The 22,866-nt window shown below is 55.1% G+C and overlaps 7 protein-coding genes across 7 annotated transcripts; 3 read left to right on the top strand and 4 right to left on the bottom strand.

Moving 5' to 3' along the window:
• Positions 1–1,093: 1,093 nt before the first annotated feature.
• Positions 1,094–1,379, top strand: RPC10 (DNA-directed RNA polymerase core subunit RPC10; the record flags this gene model as incomplete). Its single annotated transcript, XM_083189561.1, has 2 exons — positions 1,094–1,293; positions 1,355–1,379. The coding sequence occupies 2 exons, from the start codon at positions 1,094–1,096 to the stop codon at positions 1,377–1,379; spliced, it is 225 nt and encodes a 74-aa protein (XP_083053420.1).
• Positions 1,380–1,622: 243 nt separating this feature from the next.
• On the bottom strand, positions 1,623–2,866 carry ACO1O0_000055 (GTPase NPA3; the record flags this gene model as incomplete). The annotated part of the gene is made up of 2 exons (XM_083189560.1): positions 1,623–2,713; positions 2,776–2,866. 2 exons carry the CDS (start codon positions 2,864–2,866, stop codon positions 1,623–1,625), a joined length of 1,182 nt encoding a protein of 393 aa, XP_083053419.1.
• A 498-nt stretch (positions 2,867–3,364) lies between these two features.
• Positions 3,365–9,504, bottom strand: HIR3 (uncharacterized protein; the record flags this gene model as incomplete). Its single annotated transcript, XM_083189559.1, has 4 exons — positions 3,365–5,252; positions 5,301–9,322; positions 9,376–9,450; positions 9,502–9,504. The coding sequence occupies 4 exons, from the start codon at positions 9,502–9,504 to the stop codon at positions 3,365–3,367; spliced, it is 5,988 nt and encodes a 1,995-aa protein (XP_083053418.1).
• Positions 9,505–10,035: 531 nt separating this feature from the next.
• BUD7 (Chs5p-Arf1p-binding proteins-domain-containing protein) lies at positions 10,036–12,392 on the top strand (the record flags this gene model as incomplete). Its single annotated transcript, XM_083189558.1, has 6 exons — positions 10,036–10,058; positions 10,111–10,237; positions 10,294–10,424; positions 10,478–10,758; positions 10,807–11,801; positions 11,850–12,392. The coding sequence occupies 6 exons, from the start codon at positions 10,036–10,038 to the stop codon at positions 12,390–12,392; spliced, it is 2,100 nt and encodes a 699-aa protein (XP_083053417.1).
• A 3,044-nt stretch (positions 12,393–15,436) lies between these two features.
• Positions 15,437–16,581, top strand: ACO1O0_000052 (uncharacterized protein; the record flags this gene model as incomplete). Its single annotated transcript, XM_083189557.1, has 2 exons — positions 15,437–15,664; positions 15,769–16,581. 2 exons carry the CDS (start codon positions 15,437–15,439, stop codon positions 16,579–16,581), a joined length of 1,041 nt encoding a protein of 346 aa, XP_083053416.1.
• Positions 16,582–17,760: 1,179 nt separating this feature from the next.
• ACO1O0_000051 (polysaccharide pyruvyl transferase-domain-containing protein) lies at positions 17,761–19,128 on the bottom strand (the record flags this gene model as incomplete). Its single annotated transcript, XM_083189556.1, has 3 exons — positions 17,761–18,214; positions 18,285–18,674; positions 18,743–19,128. The coding sequence occupies 3 exons, from the start codon at positions 19,126–19,128 to the stop codon at positions 17,761–17,763; spliced, it is 1,230 nt and encodes a 409-aa protein (XP_083053415.1).
• Positions 19,129–21,357: 2,229 nt separating this feature from the next.
• RRP3 (RNA-dependent ATPase RRP3) lies at positions 21,358–22,854 on the bottom strand (the record flags this gene model as incomplete). The annotated part of the gene is made up of 2 exons (XM_083189555.1): positions 21,358–22,614; positions 22,666–22,854. The coding sequence occupies 2 exons, from the start codon at positions 22,852–22,854 to the stop codon at positions 21,358–21,360; spliced, it is 1,446 nt and encodes a 481-aa protein (XP_083053414.1).
• Between the last annotated feature and the right edge of the window lie 12 nt (positions 22,855–22,866).

Below are 22,866 nucleotides of genomic sequence, written 5' to 3'. Positions count from 1 at the left end.
TCAATATCCTCATCACGAAGGTGCAGGGAACCTAGTACCGTGCGGATGGCGCCACAACAAAGAAATCCGCCCAATTCCCCAGCAGAGTCCTGTCCAGGTCGTAGAGACTTCGCTTGCCCCATTGGCTGTTGCGTACAGAGTATGAAGAGGCCGATCAGTGATATCCAAGCTTTGCGAATGAGCCACTGATCTATCCATTGTGTTTCATGCTGCAAGGTAGACAACGGCGACCCACAGCGTTGGCTCTGTAACCTGTTGCTACCTTGCACATGGCTTCACCAACCCTGTATCAGTCAGTCCGCAGGCCACACAGCCAACTAGCTCTAAGCGAGGTAATAGGGTGTTCCGTACACTGTTCAAAGTGCTCGTCGCCAATTCCACCACAAGACTACAAATATGGCTAACATACTAACATTGGTAATGTTAGCTGACTACTAGTTGGGGAGTTGGATATGATCCTTCATTGGTGTCTGTTGAACATCGTGGTTTAGGTCGTTTGAGTACGGTGCGAGGGTATTCCTAAGTCTTGTTGAATGTTAATTTTGAAGTTACTTACTGTCTCCAAGATCTTCGAACAGATATCTATTCAGCCTATTTGGGCGCAATATCGCAAGCTTGAATGGGAATAACGGCCAGGTTCAGGGTAGGCGAGCTACCCCACATCGACAGTGACAAAGTGTTGGTTTGGTGTTAATAATTTCTGGCGCATCATGAGAGACAAGAGGTACGGAGAAGGAAGAGAGAATGTATATTTGTGGTAGATGAAAAGAAGAAGAAAAAGTTCGTAGACAGGAATTTTGATCATGAAGTACGTGTATAGGTACGGAGTAGTCAGTCGTTCTTTCCACATCAGAAGAAGTTCCATTGCAGGTTAGTAGTAGCAACCAAGTCTCACCGCCCAGCCTACGTGGAAAATTCTGCCGTCCAAATCCGCCACTTCACCTCTTGGTTCTTCACCGCCCGTCGACTTTTTGTTCCCACCTCCTGCCAGTCATCATCCGCGAACAAAGCAATCGATCATCAGAATCACTCGATCACGCCCCGACGCCCCCGACACCGAGACTCAAAAAAAGAAACACAGCACCTATTCAAGATGCCCCGCGAAGGATACCAGGTCCCTACCGGCACTTCCGCCGGCACCGCTGTGCGCGGCGCCACGGGCACAGGCCAGGACCGCGTCGTCATGACCTACCTATGCGGCGACTGCGGCGGTAGCGTCTCGCTCGCTAAGGATGGCCTGGTGGCGTGCCCGCACTGCGCCGGGAGGGTTCTCTACAAGGAGCGCACCAAGCGGTATGCTTTTCTCATCTCCGGTTCCTCAGCTGTGGAGGGGTTTTACTGACATAATGAACAGCATGGTGCAGTTTGAGGCTAGGTGATGGGAGGGAGTTGCTTTAGGGACGGTCGCGACAGGAAAAGACTTGGGTGTATGGGAGTTTGGTGCTTCATATTTGAGAAATATACGGCCGAAAGACATCATTGCGTTTCATTACTCTACTGAGGCGGCCGCGCCCCTCTGAAATATATCAAAATACCACAAACCATGATCCCCGTGATTGTCCCAACCACGCCCCAAAACGCCTGTATCATGCATATCCTGCCCTGTCGATACCCACTTGAGGTCATCTATTCTGTGTGTGCAGGTACTTAGCAAAGCTCGCGTCCGCCATGACAGAGTCGTCGTTGTCATCCATGGTCGCCTGATACCGTGCCTGCAGGCTCTCCCGCTCAGCCACCGCATCGTCCTCCGAGTCGTAGTCATCGCTGGGCACCTCGATATCATCGTCGTCGCCCTCGCCCTTCTCCGCGACGGGGAGCCCACCCACCGACATGCCCTGCATCATCTTATCGAGCTCCTTGTCGCGGGCCTTCTTGCGCGCCTCGTCGCGCTCCTGGCGCCGGCGCTGCAGCTCGGGGAGGTAGTCCTGGATGAACTCGTGCTTCTTTTCGTCGACGGCGGCGAAGAACTCGTCCATCCCCGTGCCAACGCGCGAGCTGACGCCCACGACGCTGAGGTGCGAGTAGAACTCCTCAAGCATGAGGCTCATCGAGTTGAGCAGGCTGCCCATGTACCCGCTGCCGCCATGCCCGCCGCCGGCGCCGCCCTCGCCGGCGCCCTCCTCGTCGCGGCGCAGCGCTGCCTGGAAGGCCTCAAAGTCGGTCATCCACTCCTTGGCGAACTCAGCGTCCTTGACGTCCGTCTTGTTGAAGACGAGGATCATGGGCAGCTTGGTCTTGTAGAGGATGGAGCAGGCGTAGAGCATGTTGGACATGAAGGTGGACGTGGAGGTCGTGCGGGGCGTGTCGATGATGTAGGCGATGACGGTGGGGAAGCTGGACGCGAGCGACTCGAGTAGGATGGTGCCGGATGCGGACCACACAAACACCTCGATCTGGCCAGGGGTGTCGACAAGGATGTTCTCGATGGGCTTGCGATCGGGCTTCTCGGGGTCCGGGCGCGCGCGCTTCTCGAGCAGGTTGACGACCTGGTCGACCTTTGTGGCGAAGAGGTTGAGCGAGGTGAGGATGCCGCCGTTGGGGCCGAGGTTGTACTGCTTCATGACCTCCTCGTAGTTGACCGAGTCGCGAATGTCAATGTTGGACTCGAAGGGCACGCTGAGGACGGCCGGGTCGAGGTTGATAACATAGGGGGGCGTTCCCTTGGAGTGGAGGTACGAGTTGACGCGGCGCATAAAGGTCGTCTTGCCGGAGCCTGAAAGCTTGTGATTAACGGAGATTTCGCCCAAGCGTGGAGAGAATGCAGAGCAAGCTTACCTGCCATGCCAACGCAGACGATGGCCGGAGGGGCCGATGCAGAGTCCAGAGGAACATCGGCGGGGTTTGAAGACGAAGAAGACGGCTCCATGGTGAAGCTGGGGTCCCGGGCTGTTTCGCAGGTGATGGATTGAACAGGTTGGGAGGAGACGATGGGCACTCGGTGGTTGGAGAGACGAGGTCCAAAATTTCATCGCAGCGGTGATGCAACTTGACGTGCCCCGCGCGGGGCCTAACGGTTGCGGGTGGTGGTGGAGACCAAGTATGGATTACATACTAACTACTTACTACCTGCTAGTATTACCTGTTCACAACTTCAAATCTGCAGCTCAGTACACTTCAATCCCATCATGCTTGGATTGATACAATGCGCATCGGGTTATGGATATAAAATACCCAGCAAACCTGGGCCTGAGACCGACCCAACCATCAAACCCTGGACTCAACTATCCATACACCTCAACCCTGAAAGCATACCGTCCGTTCTAGACCTATACGCCAAACGATAAAATCAACTCGACAGAGACAACCCGTTCCCATGGCATCAAAGAATGGTCTGCCAGCAGCTTACCCTCGACTGACGGGCATTCTACACTTCCTCATCTCCCGTCGCTGCTTTGTCATCGGCATCTGACCCTTCATCCCCTTCACCCTGGGCATCAGCGTCTGCCATCTCCATATCGCCGTCGTCCAGCTCATCCTCCTGCTCCTGGGAGTCTTCTGGGGCCTCTTCATCCTCATGTGCTTCTTCGGCTTCTTCGGCCTGTTCTGCATGTTCTTCCTCCTCTGCCTCGTCCTCCTCTTCGGCTTCTTCGGCCTCATCTCCCGCCTCGTCCCCTTCGCTCTCGCTGTCCGCCTCCTCGCCACTAGACTGGCCACCAGCCTCTCCGCGTAAGAGGTTCGGGAACATTAGTCCTGGCGGCATCTCCTCGTCAGACCCCTCGGGCGCATCACTGAGGTCGCTCTCGTCATCACCATCATTCTCTTCGAGGCTCTCCCCGTCGCTGCCCAGGTGGTTTCTGCGCTCCTCGCCCTCAGTGTCCTTCATCTCCACGTCCGCCATGCCCTCCTCCGCCTCTCTCCGCACCTGAGCGTCTGGTCCCTCCTCATCGCTGCCGTCCTCGCTCATAGCGGCGACAGGAGTCTGGCTGCCGCGCTTGCCGCTTGATATGCTGCCGATGCGGCTCTTAGTTGCCCCAGCCTTGGGTTCCATGGATCGCATGACGGCCTGTTCTGCCTTGCGAAGGACGTCTGGTCTTCTGATTCCGGTCCTCCTAGAGCGTGGGCCTGCTTCTGGCTTCTCCGATTCTTGTGGGGTGGGCGTTGTGCGGCGACTGTCCTGGCTTTCTGGAGGGTTGAGCAGGCTTTGCAAAGCGCTGCTGATGGGCTTTGCTTCCCCTTCGGTATTCGCAGCGGCTTCCGCGGCGGCTTCTGCAGCTGCTTCCTTGGCTTTGTTCCTCTCCTCAATGAGCTTGGCCGGTTCTACCCCGGGTAGACTGTCGCGAACATCGAGGTAAATCTTGGAGTAGCAGTCGTTGATGAGGTCGTCAATGGGTCCTGCTCTGGTCAACCCGCCGTTGAGCTTTTTGAGCTCTATGGCATCCCTCATGCAGCTAAAGGTGGACGTATGAGGGCCGTCACTGGCTGCCCACTCAGTGATCCTTTCCGTGACAATCTCAAATTCCTCAGTAGACATGGTCTTGAAGACTTCCTCATGCGATTCCGGCATTTGGTACGCCTTTCGGAGGAGTTTGACGAATTGGACACAGCACCAGTGCCAGAGGTCGTTGAAGTGGTAAAAGTCGGCGCCCTTTTTACGGATGCGTTTTAGGAGTTGTTCCATGTTCACCCGGTCGCACATTATGACGAGCAGCCGGGTTACAAATCGAGTATATCGCTCGGTGTAGACGTGGTGACGGCCCGGACGTTCGGCCTCGCATTTCCAGACGTTCATAACCATCGTCTTGGTGAGCATGCTGTCACTTAGAATGTTGAATGCGGCCTTGGCCGCCAAGTAAGAGTCATTCTCACCCACATCATCGCTTTCATCAAACAAGATGCTTGCATGTCGCATGATGATGCGGTGCTGCCAATTAGATTTGTCCTTGTCCTGTAACTTGGTAAGATTGCTGATAATATATTCTTCCCAGTCCTCGGGCTCGGAGAAGGGGGCGAAATGGTCGTCGTCATGCACCGGTACCCCGAAAGGCTGCTCCGACAGAACAGCAGCTGCTTCCTTTGCGGGAAGATCGCCACGCTTAACCATTTTGTGCAGGAGGGAGACGATTTTATAATGAGGTTCCAGAACCGGCTCACTTCGCTTAGACTTGCGCGCGTTATATGCCACCTCGACTGATTTCTTGATGGCGTTGAGCACCGTGTGAGCATCGATCTGGGCTCTCTGATCGGTTCTGTCGAGATCAGTATGTTTTGCTGTGAACATTTTCCAGTAACATTTGGCGAGCATGAAGGGGTTCCTGTGTGCGTTAGCTATCGTCTTTCCCCCATCGAGTCGGATCACTTACTTCCAGTTGTTCGGCTGCCGCTTCATGGCCATCTTGAAGAGCCTTGCCGAATACTTCCACACCTTGTACTTCGTCATTTCGTCATGAACGATTCGTTTGAATGTCCCGTTGCCCATAGCTTCGATAAAGAACCTTTCTTGCTCAGCGTGCTTGAACGGCTCCATGGCAAAGGGCTCACGACTCGATGCATACATCCGCATCCCAAACCTGTGGTAAAGGTCATGCAGAGGGTCGCCCTCATAAGCCTCCACGTCAACATTGTGCGAGTGCGAGAGAGCCAAGGTGTAGCAATGAATGGCATGTCGCTGAAACTTGAGGAGCTCTGCCCGGTCCTTGTTGATCTTGTCCGCACTCCACAGAACAGCTTCGTCAAGTTCATAGTCAAAGCACTCAGCGAGTCGGAACCAGGCATCCCATCTGTCAGGGGTAAACTGCAGCTGCTGCCGTAGGAAGGTCGCCCCAATGCGCAGGTCATCGGTGGCACCAGGGGTCTGACGTCGGTTGAGGTCCACACCCTTGAACTTGGTGAGTGCAATCATGCCGAGCAGGAAGAACCAGCCGTGGTTCGCAAGGAGAGCATCTGAGCGAGGTGGGACGTTAACGGCATCCAGGTCGACACTGCCAGAGAGTGCTCGGTACAACCGCAGTGGATGTATGGGCTTCTTCAGATATTCGGTAAAGTTGCGCAGGTTGTGAATCATCTGGGCATTGGACTTGAGTTGACCAATGGTCTGCTGCATGTGGTCGATGGCGGTCTTCAAGTCTGACTTTAGCAGGTCCTTCATGGACATGCGGTTGGCGAGGATCATAACCCTCTCTACAAGCTGGATTGTCTTGGACTTTTGCAACGTTTCGGTCGGACAGCCGTGCTCCTCTACTCCCCAGGCGCTAACGCCAAGCTTCAGGCCATAGAGGTCGTAGAGAACTTGCTCCAGATAGTCTTCCCAGTTCTCGAGGTCCTTCATCCTGAGCAGCTCCCGGCGCATGAGGTTGAGGAAAATCTTGTTCGAGACCTTGCAGTATTTTCGCAGGCCGAGGGCACGATGGACAGCGGATAGGAAACCCGCCCTTTCGTTGTCGGGAGAGATGAAATACCCTTGCTGGGGAATGGCCGCGTTGATCAGGGTGTACTGCAAGGTCCAGGCGCGTACCTGCATCTCCCGTAATCTGTTAGACATCAACTGGAAGTTGTTATTGTTCGACGGTGCCGCAGTGATCCCGACACGAATCTCATCCTCGCAGAGTGTTGCAACGTGGAGTAGGCAGTTCACCTTGGCGAGTGCGGCAGTGCTCGCTCGGAAATGGTCATCGTCGATAATGTCAAAGGCACTGGGGTCGTTGAGACTCATGGACAGCGCCGGTACTAGCTGGTCGTCCAACGATTTGAGCGTCCTAAGCAACAGAAGTCTGCGCGAGTCGTCCGGCGTCTTCGCGTAGGCCTCTCCCTCGAGATCGGCCACAATCATCTCGATGCTCCTTAGGTAGCACGAGAAGCGCTTCGTATTGTACTGAATGGCTTCATACGCAACCGCTAGCTGTGACCATAGAAACAATCTCAACTCGGTGCTACTGCTGAGTAGAAACTTCCACAGGTCGCGCAGGCCTTGACCAGCACATTCCATTATGGGCTTCCCCTCAGGACGGGAGTCTTCCGTGGATCCATCTGCATCGGGAGACTCGGAATCTTGCGCCACGACACGGATGGAGGAAGGGTTGAGAACAGGCTCAAGAGTCTCAATGACATGGACCGGGTTCTCCATTTCGTCTTGGAAGAGCCCCAGAAAGAAGTCCATGGTTGTGAGTTTCGAAATCTCCCGATCTGCGGCATCAGCGGAGATGATGGGCATGACTACATTGTTTGGCAGAGATATAGTCTCAAGCTTCTCCTCGCTGAGGAAATCCCTGAGTGATGTCCACATCATGAGCATGTGTTCCCTAACAGGCTCGTCGGCGTGTGATGCCGCCATAACGGATGCCCACATGAAACGTACGCATATCGGGTCGTTGGCAGGTCGATCCAAAAGGCGAACAAAGGTCGAAGCGACATTCAACCAGCGGCCTAGACGATCCTTGGCCTCCACGCGCGTGGCGTAGTCGACCACACTGCTTGGGTTGGTGATGCGTTCGTAGATATCCACGTGCAGCTCGAACAACATAGGGACAAGCGTCTCCAGGTCCGCAAGCTGCTCCTGGGAGCCCTGTGAGTACTCGAGCTCCTGTACAACCCGCTCAAATAGGCCCGCGTGGAGACGATTAAGCATTTGGACAACAAGGGTCTTCAAATCATCAGACCACTTCTCCTCGGCATAGCTCTTGCTGATTGCCCGCACCCATTCAAATGCGATATCGCCGCCAGTCATCCCGCCACGATGCTGATTCACTTTGTCAACAAAAGACTTGAGGCCCTTGTGTTCGTCAAACGGAACCGTCGTGCTTTGATCCTGTGATCCAGACTTGGCATGTTCGAGAAAGGATGAGAGACTTAGCAACGCCTTCTCCTCTTTATTAAGAAGGACGCGAGCGGACTCTTCTGAAAAGTTCATCATGGCTGCGCGGAGATCTTTGGATGCCAAAGGTGTGAGCCCTGCCATGCGGTCTTCCGAAGCCGAGGAGTCTTGAAGCTCCGTTAGACGGTCAATCGTGCCCTTGTCCTCCACACCTAAGTTTTCCAGGATGTTCTTGGTCGTTTGAAACAAATTGTGGTCGGCCTCTTGATACGGCTGGAGCTGGCTGGCGATCGTTGCCCCGGGCCCAGACGGCTCTCCGGCGTCAGTAGTCTCTCTCCGACGAACCCGCTTGCTCCTCTTCTCAGGGACGGTTTCTTCCTCTGCTCCATCAACTAATCCTGCCGTCGATTGGGATCGCTTCCGGGTAGTTGGGGCCGATTGGCTCCGTTCATTCTGGTCCTTCTCTGTCTCCTTATTCTCTGCTGCCTCTGCAGTCGCGTCGGATCCCTTCTTGTCTTTTACTTCCTTCTCATCGGGCGACTTGGCGGAGGCGTCTGTCGCTTCCTCTACGTCCCCGTTTTTTGGCACCGACTTGTCCTCATGGTCCGCTGTACCGGTTTCATTGGGACTCGGGCTCATTTCCGTATCAGATGGGGAGGATTCCAGACTTGACTCGCACGCTAGTTGGGTAGCGGTAGTCTCTTCAAGGTGTTTCATCAACTCTTTACCAAGCTGTGACCATGATGATACTGGCTTAATCTCGGAGTTGTTAGCCTGTTGTGATGCATCCGCATCCACCTCCTCCAGCAGTTTGGGCACCTCGGCTGGGCGGGAAGGGGGAGGGGTCAGCCTCTGAGTTGGATTCGGCAGCAAAGGTATGGGGTCGATGTGGCGCTTCATCAGCTCAGGCATCTCCTTGCCAACCCAAGGGCCCAGAATGGGGTGTGAGAGAGCCATTTCATCTCCAAGGAGTTCCAGCTGCTCCTTCAATTGCTCCCCGGCCAAACCCTCCGCCAAAGACGGAGGGTCGACCTCGGTGACGGCCGGATCGTCATCCATTTCAATTGCAGCCTCCAAGCAGTATCGCTTGAGCCTGCCACTGTTCAAGGCTCCCGCAAACCGCGCCACCCTGCGCCAGAGTTCAGGGTCGGATGGATCCTGGTCTAGTGCTTTGGCCCAGCTGCTCAGAATCTTGTCTCCTCCATCCTCATAGTAGAGCACCCGAGACTTGTTCTTCCAGTTAGGATCCGAGTTACGGAGGTCCTTCAACTTGTCCAAAAAGAACTCGCCGTAGTTCTTGTATGCGAGGTAAAGGGCCAGAGATAAGGTTGCGGCAACGCCGTCGGCACCGCCTGCGTCGATGTCCAAGCCTTCCGAGAACGCCTCGAGGGCTTCTGGTTCAGCCTCGCCATTTGCCTGTCTCTCGGCGCGTTCGTAATCGGTCCTCGCTTCGCGGTATTTGAAAATCTCTGATTTGAAAAGTTCCTCGTAGGCAGCGCCGGCGGCTTCGCGGGATCGGGGTCCCTGGGCATGGAGCCTCAGGGCTGTCTGGAATCGCTTGAGCGCTTCATCGACCTGCGTGGGCATCAGCATCTAGAGTATTTCCCCTCCACCATGGCGCGACATACATGGAGCTCCTTGGTTGTGTCAATCTGCTCGTCGACATTCTCCTCCGGCTCGAGGTTGATTGCCTGGAAGGCCGGCTATAGAGACGTTAGCCTGCGCGATCCTCTTCAAAGCCCTGGATATCTAACCATGATGGCGGCTGATGCGCGTGAGATGGATGCGCCGTCATTCGTGTCGAATCGTGGCCGCCATCGATCCGTCGTTGTATTCGTGAAACTATATCTTGGCGCCGTTGACCGGTTGAAGCTTGGGGTGTGCGCGTCTGATGGAACGCGACACCTTGATTCGCTTTTAGTAAGTACAGTACTCGTACCATGGCCTAAGCTGTACCTGCAGCCTTGCCTCAAGCCACCAATGGGAAATACCTGCCTTGTGGCGCAGGGGTAAGGCTGGCACTAGCCACAGCTCAACTCTGGCCTGTGCGTCCACTCGCCATCAATCAGGACCAACATGTGGTCAATCAAGCTCCAGATGATGGGCAGCATATAACAGCTCAAGCCCATCCGCTCCCCACAGTCCGACAGACTCGAATCTTCGGCTCTCGTCCGGCATCAGCTTGATCAAAAGTTATCGTACTCATCCCAACATTGCTCGAAGCAGGATCGAATCTTCCCTTCGGAGACCCCGAACATCTGCCCCGTCGCAAGGAGCTTGCTGTCGCCATGGTAGCGCCAGCCGTGCCTGAGTGAGACCACCACCACTCTTGCATTGACGTCTGCTAACAAGCTGGGTTGAAGGCTCACAGAGGAATATCTGCACGAGTCACTTGATGCCAGAACGGAGTCATTGGCAGCTCTGCGGGAGCTCGGCCCGCCAGATCTGGTCCACCTCGTGAAGCAGGCGACACGCAATCAGGGGAAGCACGTATGAACTTCCCGATCATCCTCTACCGCCCCGACACAACCTGCTGACCCTATTAGACCGGCATTTACCATCATGTTACCGGTGTCGACGCGTCCTCGTCTGCGAGTCTTGCAGCCTACATCAACACCCTAACCTACAAGGAGCACGGGGCGAATGCAACGACCAAGATTGTCGAGGGCGTATACTGGTATGCCGCACCATCGGGAATGGATTGAGGGGCAAATACGCTGACACGAGAAGCTGCTACAATGCCTTTTCGAGGCTAGACATGCGGATACACGTCTCCATCCCCGGTACCGTCGAGAGCTACTGCGTCGATGAGCGTGGTGACAAGAGGAAGGCCACCGACGAGCTATGGCTCGAGACATACCTCTGCAGTGTCCTCAGGGCGTACTCATACGCCGACAATGGAAGTGGCGACACTATTCGCAAGATCATGGGCGTGCGCCGCTTCAACCCGGTCACCAACACCGAGACGGAGCACCGATTCCTCAATGCGGCCGAGCAACTCTTCTTTAGGGGTAAGTCTCGTCATGTCATTTTAAGGCACTCATCTCTAACTTTTGCAGGCTGGCAACTGGGCTCCGACTCTGTGGTCCAAGTACCAACCAACGTGTCCAACCACCTCACTGCTGGGCTTCTAAAGTATCTCCAGACGACGGGACGTTACGCATCCGGCATCAACTTGTTTGAGAAGCTTCGAACTCAAAGCGTCGAAGTGTCGTCGCTGCTTGCCAAGGTTCTCTTCATGGGTAATGAGGAAGTCGCTGGTGTCAGGACCCTCTACCAGTCCCTGCAGGACACGCCAATGGACTACGTTATGCTGGATACCCAGGCCGAGTTCCTGCTCCAAAAAGCGCAGACAGCAGCGACCCCCGAGCAAAAGGAGGAGAGGTTACAGATGGCTCTCCGGTGCGCTGATCGCAGCACCATTGCTGCGCCCAGTGAGTTCGGCACGTGGTCTAGGCTGGCTCAAGTCTACGTGGCTATGGAGGACTGGGAGAACGCCCTGACGATTCTCAACTCTTGTCCCATGTTTACTTACCAGGACAAGGATACGCCGGTTATGCCCGAGCCGAAGGAAGTCAATCTTCCGACACTGCCGGAGACCCGCCTCGACGAAATCGACAGCGAGCCCGAGTTAAGATACTCGGAACAGGTCGATCCTAGTCTGCTTGGCCTGCGCGCCGCGTCCTATAAGGGGACATTCAAGCAGGCGTACAGCATTCTGACTGAGATGACGGCTAAGATTGGCTGGGATCAGCTTCTTAAGATCCGTAGCAACGTGTTCGTCATGGAGGATGAGTATCGAACAGAGAAGCAGGAGGCTACACACTCTGGCGCGAAACGTAACTCTAGCATCGATGGCATCCGCGGTACGTCTGAAGTCGCTACGAATGGCGATGATGAATCCGACGAGGATGAGGATGCAGAGAAGGCGAAGAGTGAGAAGCCAACTGGAACCAAGGCGGCAGAGACTCTGGCGCCAAATGGCCATAGCAAGGGGGTAGAGAAGCCGTCGAGCACAATCGATCCTGGCGAAGTCAAGGCGGACACTGAGAATGTGAGTCGGCTTTCTTAGTCCTCAGGGCCCTCAGCTAACACAAACTAGGGCGTCTCCAATGATGAGAATCTGTCCAAGCTCAACACTAAGCGTCTCTGTGAGCGCTGGCTCGACAGCCTCTTCATGGTTTTATACGAGGACTTGCGGGTCTACACCATCTGGCGTACCCAGATGGCCCAGTACCGAGCACAGCAGATGCAGTACAAAAAGTCTGCTGAGGAGTGGGAGATCCTCGGGTCCCTGGCTGAGCGCCTCCAGCACGTAGATGAGGCTATGGAGGCGTACCGCGCGTGCCTGTCGCTCCGATTCAGCCCCCGGGCCCTGGCGGGCATCCTGCGCGTCTACAAGGACGCCAAGAGCACCCGGGACACGGTCCAGGCGGTGATACGGTTGGTGGCGTGGCAGTACCGGTGGTACAGCGAGTTCAGTCCGGAGCTGCTGCACACGGTACGGACGCTGATCGAGGACGAGGGCGCCGTCAAGGTTAGGAGCATCATCCAGGCGACGAGTCTGCCCCAACCTGTGCTGGACCTGACGCACCACTACGCGGCGCTGTGCGCGACCTTCCGGAGCAGTGGGACCGACGGCTAGAACGGCGATGCCCTGTTGTATGTTGCTCGTATCCCCTCCATATTCTGTTGGACGAAGTATTATTCGAGCGTGGTGGGAGCAAGTTTAAGAATGGGTTCTGATGAATAATCTTTGCTGCATGAGAAGAAGGCCTTTCGATGATGTGAACGAGTATAGACAATAACAGTATAGTTAACTCACATGGAATGTACCGCTTGCCGTTAGTCCCTAGGACTGTTGGGGTATTGTTATCTGGTGACTCTTAGGAGCATTGCTCGTGAGTAACCGCATATCCGATGCGAGGAGGTTGATCAGGAGAACGACTAGGCACCCCCGTGAAAGTGTCTTGTCGGTGCCTCTCCCACCAAAATGAGAGGTATATAGTTTATATAGTAATAATGAGTGAATCGAACTTAGCAACTAGGATTACCCGCCCTCCTGAGGAGGTCTCCTCTGAAACAGGACGGCTAAGGCGGGTGAAGTATCGCAACAAGATTACCTGAGAAAGCATTTATCTTTGACATGGAATCAGTACGAGTACTTCGTACAGTGATACTCATACAATCAAGCTAAACCTGCCACAGGATCGAATACTACTCGTACACTAACTACAGATACAGTACGGAGTAGGTAGAAAGAAAATTTTCTCGACTGGAATGCATTATAGATGCACAGACTGTTCGAGGTAATAGGGGATTCGCCATGTTATCGACGGCTGCAGCCTACGGAGTAAGAATGCGTACTGCTAGGTATTCTATGGCTACTCGTACTGCTTTTTTCATTAACATTCCTGATAATGATAGTCGGTATGCGGAGCACGGAACATGACCAACATGGTGCCACCATGGTGAGACCCAGTGAGAGCCTCAGCTCCCAGGTTTTTGGAGCCAATGCCAATTGGCTTCCGAAGGAATAATACTAATATTACGGAGAACCCCTCGTACTACTTCGTATCAGGACTAGGAGTAGGAGTTGAATTGACGACTGAGTGTTATTCTCAGCCCACTTCTTGGGAGACGCCCACCGCAGGCCCCTGTCCTGACAGGACCAAGTTTGTGAGTCAATCTCACAGTGTCCAAGGGGCTGAGGCGGGAGTCCGGCCCGTCATCTTTTGATGACCTCACCAGACTACGACTGGGATGCTGAGGCTCTGAGGCTCTGAGGCTCCGAGCGCGGAATGGGGGCCAAAACCCGCAGGACGTCCTATTTCCGCAGATTTATATAATGCGTACGTAGTACGGAGTACTCCGTACAGATATAACCTACGGATGCTATATAAATAATAGTACTAGTACTCCGTACACAACGTGAGATATAGCTAGTGAGCTTCAACATGGTACTCGTACCCAAGGACGTCGCTTGTGATGTCTAAATAATAATGACCGTTTTCTACGGTTTCGCATCCACTTGTATTACTCGTACTCGTAAGAGGCGGCGGTAATCTCTGCTAGCTGAGCCGTTTGCGTATTAACATTTGATATCAACACGGCAGAGGTAATCTCGTGTCGCCACACATGTCCTTGTCGTAATCGGCCTAGAGGATCGGCACTGAGTGGCCCTAGCTTCCAAAAACCCGCCGTATTACAGAAGGGTTGGTTGAAAAATGGCTGGAAGATTCGAACTTCGAACATGACTGGACGCTGAGTCGCCAACACAAGGGGTCTATGATAAGGAAGCTGGAGGATTTGACAGGCGCGACAAGGGGCGTCTGGAGGCAAAATGATGCGGCATCCATTGCTGCTAATCGTCTCTGGTTGTCAGCCTCGCAACACCGTCATCGTGTCTCAGGTTCGCGGTAGCACTCTAGACGGCCGGCCGTGCACATCCGTGAACAACGAGCCGGGGCCACGCCGTATTATAGCGGGCCATGACGCTGAATCTGTTGTAGGATTCGAGCCAAGATATTCGGTGCACTCTTGATCGGACTTGGCTTTTTCCTAGGCTTGTACTCCCGATGCAACGCCGGAGCCTCTAATATCTCAATCTGGCCCGAATTGACCACCTGGAGAAGACTACTCGTATTACTCATAGAGACAGTCAGCATCCAACTTTTGGCAGAATGGCCTCAGCGGCATTATCCGACGACCCAGAATTCGGATGCTGACGGCCTGACCCTTCTTTCCATTAAAGGACCCTTCGCGGAGATGGCGGGACGAATGGGAGGGACGGATCTTGCAAGCCAATTTTGCGGACCACTGGCTGCTTTCCCAACTAGGGAACAACACATGAATGGAAAAGGGGGAATTTCCAGCGCGCGTCCGGGCTTCTGTAAGCCACTCATCCACGGCCCACCTAAACTCCACTGCTGGCAAGTCCCCTGCCATCCAGTGAGTCCAGTGACCCCACGCTAAAAGACGAGCACAGTCAGACCGTAAACGGACCTACTGTGTCGGCCACCACTCCACCGCCTATGATCGTACAACAACAGCCTGCTCAATTGCCCTACCTGCTGCACCAATCCTGTATGATACTCGTTAGACCAGGCCGTCTATCGTTTCTTGTTGACTGTCGCTGGAAGGGTTCATAGAGAGTGCTAGCTCTCAAGTCTGTACAGAGTATTACTCCGTAATAATACGGACGAGTATTGGTGGCCAGGCGGGATATCTAATACGGTCACTGTGTGCTGTAGCGCCTGGACGCACACCCCACCCCTTTTACCTGCTTCCTTCCCAGCGGTGGCAGCGTGGGTTATGCAGGCACTTGCCTCAGGATTCGTTTCTGGAGGGGCGCCTTCCCAACATTCAATCCTTTGCAGGCCCAAGCCAAAGTCCAAGGTGACATTTCCACTGCAACCTGCAACCACAACCACTTCCTCTCGTTTTTGAACTACACCCGATTCTTTCGTCTTTGGATCATTCGACCCAGGACAGCCCCTCGTTTGTGTGCTTGCCTGTGTGTGTCGGTGTTTGCGTTTTGGATTCTCTGCTTTTGTATCCGTATTCTATATTCCTGTTGCCCTTCGAGGTTGTTGGTTGGAGCTGGGAGCCGTGGCTGTTCACCTTCGTTGATTCACCACCACCGCTTCCGACGACGCCGACGCCGTATCAATAACCATCGTCGTCGCCATGGCGGACCAGCCAGAGCCTTCCGCTCCTCCGACGCGCACCAAAGTCGCCTTGACGGTGCTCTTCCACTCCTCCTGCGCTATCCTCAGTACCATTCTCTCCAAGTCGGCCCTCAACGGAATTGAGGCTCCCGTCACCCTCCTGGCGCTCCAGACGGCCGTCCAGGTGCTTCTCTTCACCGTCGTGGGCGTCTTCACAGGCTGGATCCAACTTTCACGACCACCTTCGGTATGGGCCCCTTATACTCTGCGTTGCACACCGATCCGATCTCCGGACCACCCATTATACTGGGTAACACCATCATACGTGTATGCTAACGCAGCGCAATTTAGGCATGGGTCGCCCTCCTCCCGCTCACGATCGCCCGCCTCGTCGGTATCCTCGCTAAGACCTACTGCCTCGCCTCCGTCAATGCCTCCGTCTACCAGATCGCCCGCGGTCTCCTCCTCCCCTTCACCCTCCTTCTCTCGCTCGTCGTCCTCCGCCCACGACCGTACTACCCGCCCCTGTCGCTCGCTGGCTGCGCCATGGTCATGGCCGGCTTCGTTGCAGGCATGGCTGCCGACTACGGTCAGGCCCTTACTAGCGGCAAGGGCATCATTCTCGGTGTCGGCTCTAGTCTAACCACGGCCATCGAGTCGGTCGTCGTCAAGCGCTTCCTTGGCAAGTCCAAGGAGGGTATGTGGCAGATGGTCTGGATGTCCAACTGTATGGCCCTGCCCTTTTACTTGCCCCTGCTGCCCATTTCTGGCGAGCTCAGCACGGCCGGCAAGATGTTCGACTTGAGCGAGTCGTCCGAGGGTGGCCGCCAGTTCCTCGCGTCGGCCTCCATGACTGGCGTGTCAGCCTTCCTCCTCACCATCGCCACCTTCATGCAGATCGAGGTCACCAGCCCAACAACCCACATGATCGTCACGGCCGCCCGCGGCGTCGCCCAGAGCTCCCTAGCTATTGTTCTACTCGGCGAGATGCTCACCTTTGACCGTGCCGGCAGCATGTTCCTCATCCTCGGTGGCAGCGCCCTCTACGGCTGGGCCCGTGACCGGTACGCCCACAGCAAGAAGCCGGCCCAGGGCGGATACCAGCCTATCGCGCGCGACGAGGAGTCGGCGACAGAGCTGAAGGAGTCTAAGGACAGCGCCTAGATGAGCGCGTCACTTCCAATATAACCTGTGGTCTCTCCTACTATTACGGTTTTCTTGTTATTTTTCTATACAACGTATATATTTACTCATTTTCATGCGACTCAGCGGGAATGAAATGACAGAACTAGATATAGTCTATAGAGTATTACGGTGGATACCTAGAGATAGACAAATCTAATCACGACACTTAACTCAGCACATGGTTCTTAGGGCACATGTGGTACCTATTGATATTATGGTTCGGCCGGAGTGCTTTAACCTTAATGCCGTGGGGCAGCATTACGCATGCGTCCGCGTACAATGGTTCCAGACAGGACCGATCGACTGCCATTCCAATACCTCAGTCTTGAAGAGTGTCGTGGGGAAGCATCCAAAAGCCTCCAAATACATACGTAGTTTGAGGCTTTTCTCCAACATGGCGACTCGCGATGCAGCGTGGCATATTGCCGATGGGGTTCGCCAAGGAGACTTGGCTCTAGCCAGGTGAAAACCAAGATGCACTCCGCTCCGTCCCTCCAGGTTGGATGCGAGGTGGTTGGGTGGAGACTCATCAACCAACCTGGAACTGGGAAGGCGGAAGAACGATGCACCCTGCACACAGTGCCGAGACAGACACGGCAGCCAGACGGCGGCAGAAGAGCACGCCATCGGATAGGTCACCAGGGGTCTCTAGGGGGGTTACATTCTAGTTGGGTGGATGTCGCGCCAACGCCGTCTGAAGCGCTATGCCGCTAAGGAAATTAGTACGTCCGACGAGTTGAATTAGGGGGTGTGCCCTTATTACGAACAAGCTCCTGTAAGGACGGATCGAGGATGCCGCGGATTATCATGGGAGCGAGCCCTCTAACAGTTAACGACGGTCTCACCGTCAGGCGGTCACGGTGAGATGCCAGTTAAGTTGAAATATCGAACAGTACAGTAGGGTCGTGATCCATACATACATGCGTACTATATATGTAGTACTACTTAATACTTTGGGGGGGATATGCTATGTACAGAGTGAGTACTGTAATGCAGAGAAAGACATCCATAGTCAGGTCAAATATCCCAAGCGCCTGCAAGTGCCAAAAAAGTATCCGACACGGCCGTCCTCATTTTGAGGGGCATAAAATAACGGTATGCCAAAAAGAAAAAGAAAAGAGAATAATAATATAGAAACCGCCGGAAAAGAAGATGTCTTCAATCTCGCGGGTTGTGCTCGAAATACAGGCGCGCCACGTCGAGCGCCTCATCCATGCTGTTGGTTATGCGGGTGCACTGGCAGTCGCGCGTCCACGTGTTATGGAAATTGAGGTTCTTGCCCAGCTTGCTGTCCATGAGGACGTGGGGCACGCCGATGACGGTCGACAGAATGTGCCCGTGCAGGCGGTCGGTGATGACGAAGCGCGCGGAGCCGAGCAGCTCGAAGCCGTCCATGGCCTTGATCCACGCGCGCTGGTTGGCGCCGTGCTCCTCGTCCGGACCACCCGGCTCGTCGATTCCGGGCGTTGGTGTGTGCCGCCAGTCGACCTTGTGGTACGAGACGTTGCCGATGGAGCCGCCCACGTCGAGCACGCCCTTGCCCCAGGGGATGTCGGTGGAGTTGCCAGCGGAGATCTCGAGGTCCTCGCGGGCGAGAATGAGGATATCGTGACTGCAGGGGAAGATATGTTAGACGGAACGGGATGTAACAAAATAGGTTTCCCAGGAGGGGAGGGACTCACGTCTTCTCACGCTCGGTCCTGAATTCGGAGCGGTTCCCCCACATGAAGGCAATGTCGGGGACCAGCTCGTTCCTGATGCCCTGGGATTCGCCAAAGGTATCGTTCAGCCACTCCCAGCTGGGGCGGTCGCGGGCAGCGAGCTGAAGATCGTGGTGCTGGTTGAAGGCGTCCTTGGTCTTTTGGATGCGCTCCTCGTTCCTCATGTAGATGCTCTGGGGGAAAGCACGGATGGAGACGTTCTTGAAGGTCGAGATCATCTGTATGCGCGAAGGTTGGTCCTCCCAGTAGTAATCGTTAAAGTTGCCGCCGCCGGCCATGATGATGGCGGAGTGCGGGCGGTAGTACTCGAGCTTGGCCCAGAACTTGTCGACATCGCAGTGACGAAGGAAGCTGCCGTGCAAACTGTCAGTATGCCGGGTGCGAAACGTGCAGAGGGTGGGGGGATTCGGGGTTCGAACCGGCATGATTCCATGGTCTGGATGCCCAGGATGCTCAGGAGAATCTGTTGGGCAGCCCAGATGGCGGCATCGCCCTTGTTCTCCGTCTCCAGGTAGCCCCAGATGTTAGCATGGCGGACGCCCTTGAACACCTCCGAGTAGCGTCGGATGAGCTGCTGCTGGAGATCGTTGACAATGTCCTCGCAGCCGGCAACGGGCGGCTTGGTGAGGTCGAAGGAGATGTCCTTGTTGGAGTTGCCGAACGTTGACCAGAGCTTGTCGGTGCCAGTGCGGAAGGCCGTCGACGAGGTGATGGCGCTGCTCTGTGCAACAAGAACGAAGGCAAAGGCGATGAGGAGCGCGAGCACGACCAGCGTGACGCGACCAAAGGGGACGAATGGACGCATCGCGGTGGTCGTATCGGGCGGAAAGGACTGGACGGGATTTAAAACTCCTCGACAATGACGGACTATCCGTACATACGGACAGAAAAGGTTCAAGTACGAAGTACGAAAGAACCTGGAATAATAGTAATAGGAGTATGGTCTCCCGGGCGCCCCTCCGTCGTCTGTCTCACCATGTGTCCTTAAAACCCGGGACTAAGAGTGCGAGAGCGAGCATGTACATTTTTTCTGCCTCCCCAGGGGGGCGGGTGGTCCCCGGGGCAGGTGGATGAGGCGGATTTGGGGGGGGTGTCTGCACTCTAACTCGTACTGGAAGCATGGATTATGCTGGAGAAATCCTGGATCCAGTGCCGTGGCCAGTCGCACCCCGAGGTTCCGTCAGTTGTCAAGTATTCTCTAACGGAGGCGCGCCATTTGTCGCTCCAAACTTGCTAGTGCCATCCTCTTCTGGGTACGACTGCAGCCACTCCCAGATACCCCTGGCCAGGGCATGGCGACCTTCCTTCAGGAGGCAACGCGGTAAACGGTGCAAGCCCACCACCGCTCCTCCCTTTCCAGGTCCGCCAATCAGGTGCCAATCAGGTGGCCAAAGGTTTGTCTCTCGTACGCGTCACCCGACCTCTCACCGTTTCCAGATGGTGGCACACACACCGTGACACACGGATATACGAGCACAGTTGCCGCTCTTCCGGTGCCGCGTCCACTGCCAACATCTGGCCCCTAATCGGCCACTTTAAGCTTAAAATGCATCAAAAGAAGGCTCCAAAGAACTCTGTGCAAAACCTGCCACTAATAATTAGTATACCACCATCAGCCACCGCGTTTTTCTGCCCAAGGCAGTCTTACTAAGAGTACATAGTAAGACTGTCTGAACCATCTCGGCACAGCAAGCTTTAACGGACCTCCCCGTCAGCTTCCAATAGCTACACCGTGCGGCACCCTTCGAGTACTCGTATATACCCCGGTCTCTTATTACATGCTTACTTCGTACTCGTCCGCACCATCAACGCAAACACAAAATATTAATAACAGCATACGAGAGTAGGACAACGGCAGACCATCCAACTCCGAGCCCCAGCGACGAGGCACAAGATTACAATCCAAAGCCTAGCATCCAGGAGCAGATTTCAGTCTCACAGATATGAAGATCGAGTTCATCAATGCACGACGAAGATCCAGCCCCCAATACTATGCTGCCAAGGCTGGTTGGTTACTATCCACATAGTCCATCTACGTACTTCATACCCCGTACGAATACTATGCATGCAGTGCTACCTGGTATGTATGTAGGTATTCACTTCCAACCGTCCCGTGCGTCTAGAACGGTTGCCAAGCCGAGGGACACCGAGCTCTGACACCTCTGGCAACATTGGTCTGAATGACCTCGAACAAACATGGGGTTTACTAGTCAACGAACATTTTTGATAATTTTGTCTCGGGCGCAGGAAAAAGTTGTTTGTTCGGCCAGAAACTCCCTTGCTCGGCATACATTGTCAAGATCGGACGTCCATCTAGTCGGACGGTACTCTGTCTACTTAGTTGGTTGTAGTAGTCACGCGCCACCGAGTTTACCCAAGGGCATGTTTTGGACATCCCTTCCCCGCTGGCATGAGACCTGCGTGCCGACTTTGAGTCGTCTTCCCAACTATTAGTACCTCGTATTATCACATGCTTGTGTCAAATCCCGTGTAAAGGCGGCTTGAGCGTTATAGGGCGGGCCTTTGGACAGACAACGGGTGATACAGTACGAGTACAAAGGTACACTGGGAAGCAGAACGCGTCGGAGCCCTTCGCAGTCGACCACATAGCACTTTACTGGTATGTCTTTTCAGTTGTCCTCATAGGGTCAAGGAATGTTACGTGGCCCATCTCAGCCTTATGTCATCTACTCCAAGAGGCCCGGGTTGTAGTTCTATCACGAGTCTGCCACGCAGGGAGGTGCCTACTGTAGGTACGAATAGTAAGAGATGGAAAAGCTCTTTTGGGCGAGAGTGGTGACTCTAATCGTACCAGCATCCATGATGTAGTATATGTAGTTGTGACAGGCACTGACAGGAAACATGTACGTGCTGAGGTGTATGAATGATGTTCTACTTTCTCAGTTAGAACCAGGCAGAAAAGAGAGCCATTAGAGTCGGGACATTAAGTAGTCCGACTGATGATAACTTTTGACTTTAACCAAACCCGACCAAAATTCCACAACGCCATATATGACCCCAAATCCAGTCGTCTCTAGCGCTCCTCTGCATCCATGTCGTCCCTCCTACTGCGCTTGGCCCTGTTACCACGCATCGTCGCGCCGCCCCTGCCCTGGCGCTCCGACATGTCCCTCATCTCCACCTTGGCGTGCCTCTGCGCCTCCTCGACGCGCGGCTGGAAGGCCATGACCTCCTCCTTGACGGTCGGGTACTCGGTCAGCTTCTTGCCCAGAGCGGCCTCGATGCGCTGGTAGATCTCGAGGTCGTACTGCGTGACGATGCTGACGGCGACACCCGACTTGCCCGCACGGGCGGTGCGGCCCACGCGGTGGATGTACGTCTTGGAGTCCTGCGGCAGGTCCTGGTTGAGGACGACGTCGACCTTGGGAATGTCGAGACCGCGGGCGGCCACGTCGGTGGCGACGAGGATGCTGCGAACGCCGGAGCGGAACTTATTGAGGGCGCCCAGGCGCGCCGACTGCGAGAGCTGGCCGTGCAGCGGGATGGCACCAAAGCCGAGCGTGCGGAGCAGGATAGCGACGCGCTGAGTCTCCCAGACGGTGCGCGTAAAGATAATGATGGACTTGCCGGCGAACTCGTTGACGAGGTAGACGAGGTAGGTGTCCTTGCGCATGTGGGGGATGAAGATGTAGTGCTGCAGCAACGTCGACACGGTCTGGTACTTGTTGGAGCTGATGCTCACGCGGGCGGGGTCGCGCAGACTGGCGCGCTGCAGGCTCTCGACCTTGGAGCTCATGGTGGCGGAGAAGAGGTAGGTGCGGCGCTCGCGCGGGATAAACTTGAGCAGCTTGTCGATGCTGGGGCCAAAGTCCATGTCCAGCAGGCGGTCGGCCTCGTCCATGACCAGAAACTTGAGCGTACGCAGCGAGAAGCCCTTGGTCTTCTCCAGGTGGTCCACCAGCCGACCCGGGGTGGCGCATATGATGTGTGGCTTCTTGGAGAGCGCGATGGACTGCGGCACCATGTCGAGGCCGCCGACGATGACGGCGCATCGCAGCGAGATCATGGCGCCGAGGGCCTCGAAGGCCTGGCCGATCTGGGTTGCGAGTTCTCGGGTCGGTGCCAGGACGAGGCCGAAGAGCGGCTGGGGCTTTTCTAAGAGGGCCTGGAGCATGGGAAGGGCAAAGGCGGCAGTCTTGCCGCTACCCGTCTCGGCGAGGCCGATAATGTCGCGGCCTTGGAGGGCAACGGGGATGGACTTTTCTTGGATCGGGGTCGGGTATTTGTAGTTGAGGGCCTCGCAGGCTTCGCACAGTGATTCTACGATACCCTGGGATTGTCAGACAAGAATTCTAGAAGCAGAGTCGGGGGGAGACTGTACCAGTTCGGCAAAGGTCTTAGGGGTCTCGGGGGACTCTTCATTCGAAGGAACATCAATGGTTGCGGACTCTTCCTCGCTGGAGGAGTCCTCTGCAGCAGGCGAAGGACTCTTGGGCCTCTCATTCTTCTGCTTCTTCTTGCGGATCTCCCCATCTCCGTTGGAGATCTTCCTTCGCTTGACGTCGCTCATCGTGACTAGGAT

The sequence above is a fragment of the Amphichorda felina genome (assembly GCF_050947745.1).
Source record: "Amphichorda felina strain 45539 chromosome Unknown scaffold_1, whole genome shotgun sequence".
In the NCBI taxonomy this organism is placed as follows: domain Eukaryota; kingdom Fungi; phylum Ascomycota; class Sordariomycetes; order Hypocreales; family Bionectriaceae; genus Amphichorda; species Amphichorda felina.
Note: the sequence above shows the minus strand (reverse complement) of the source record. Positions and strands in the feature narration are given on the sequence as shown.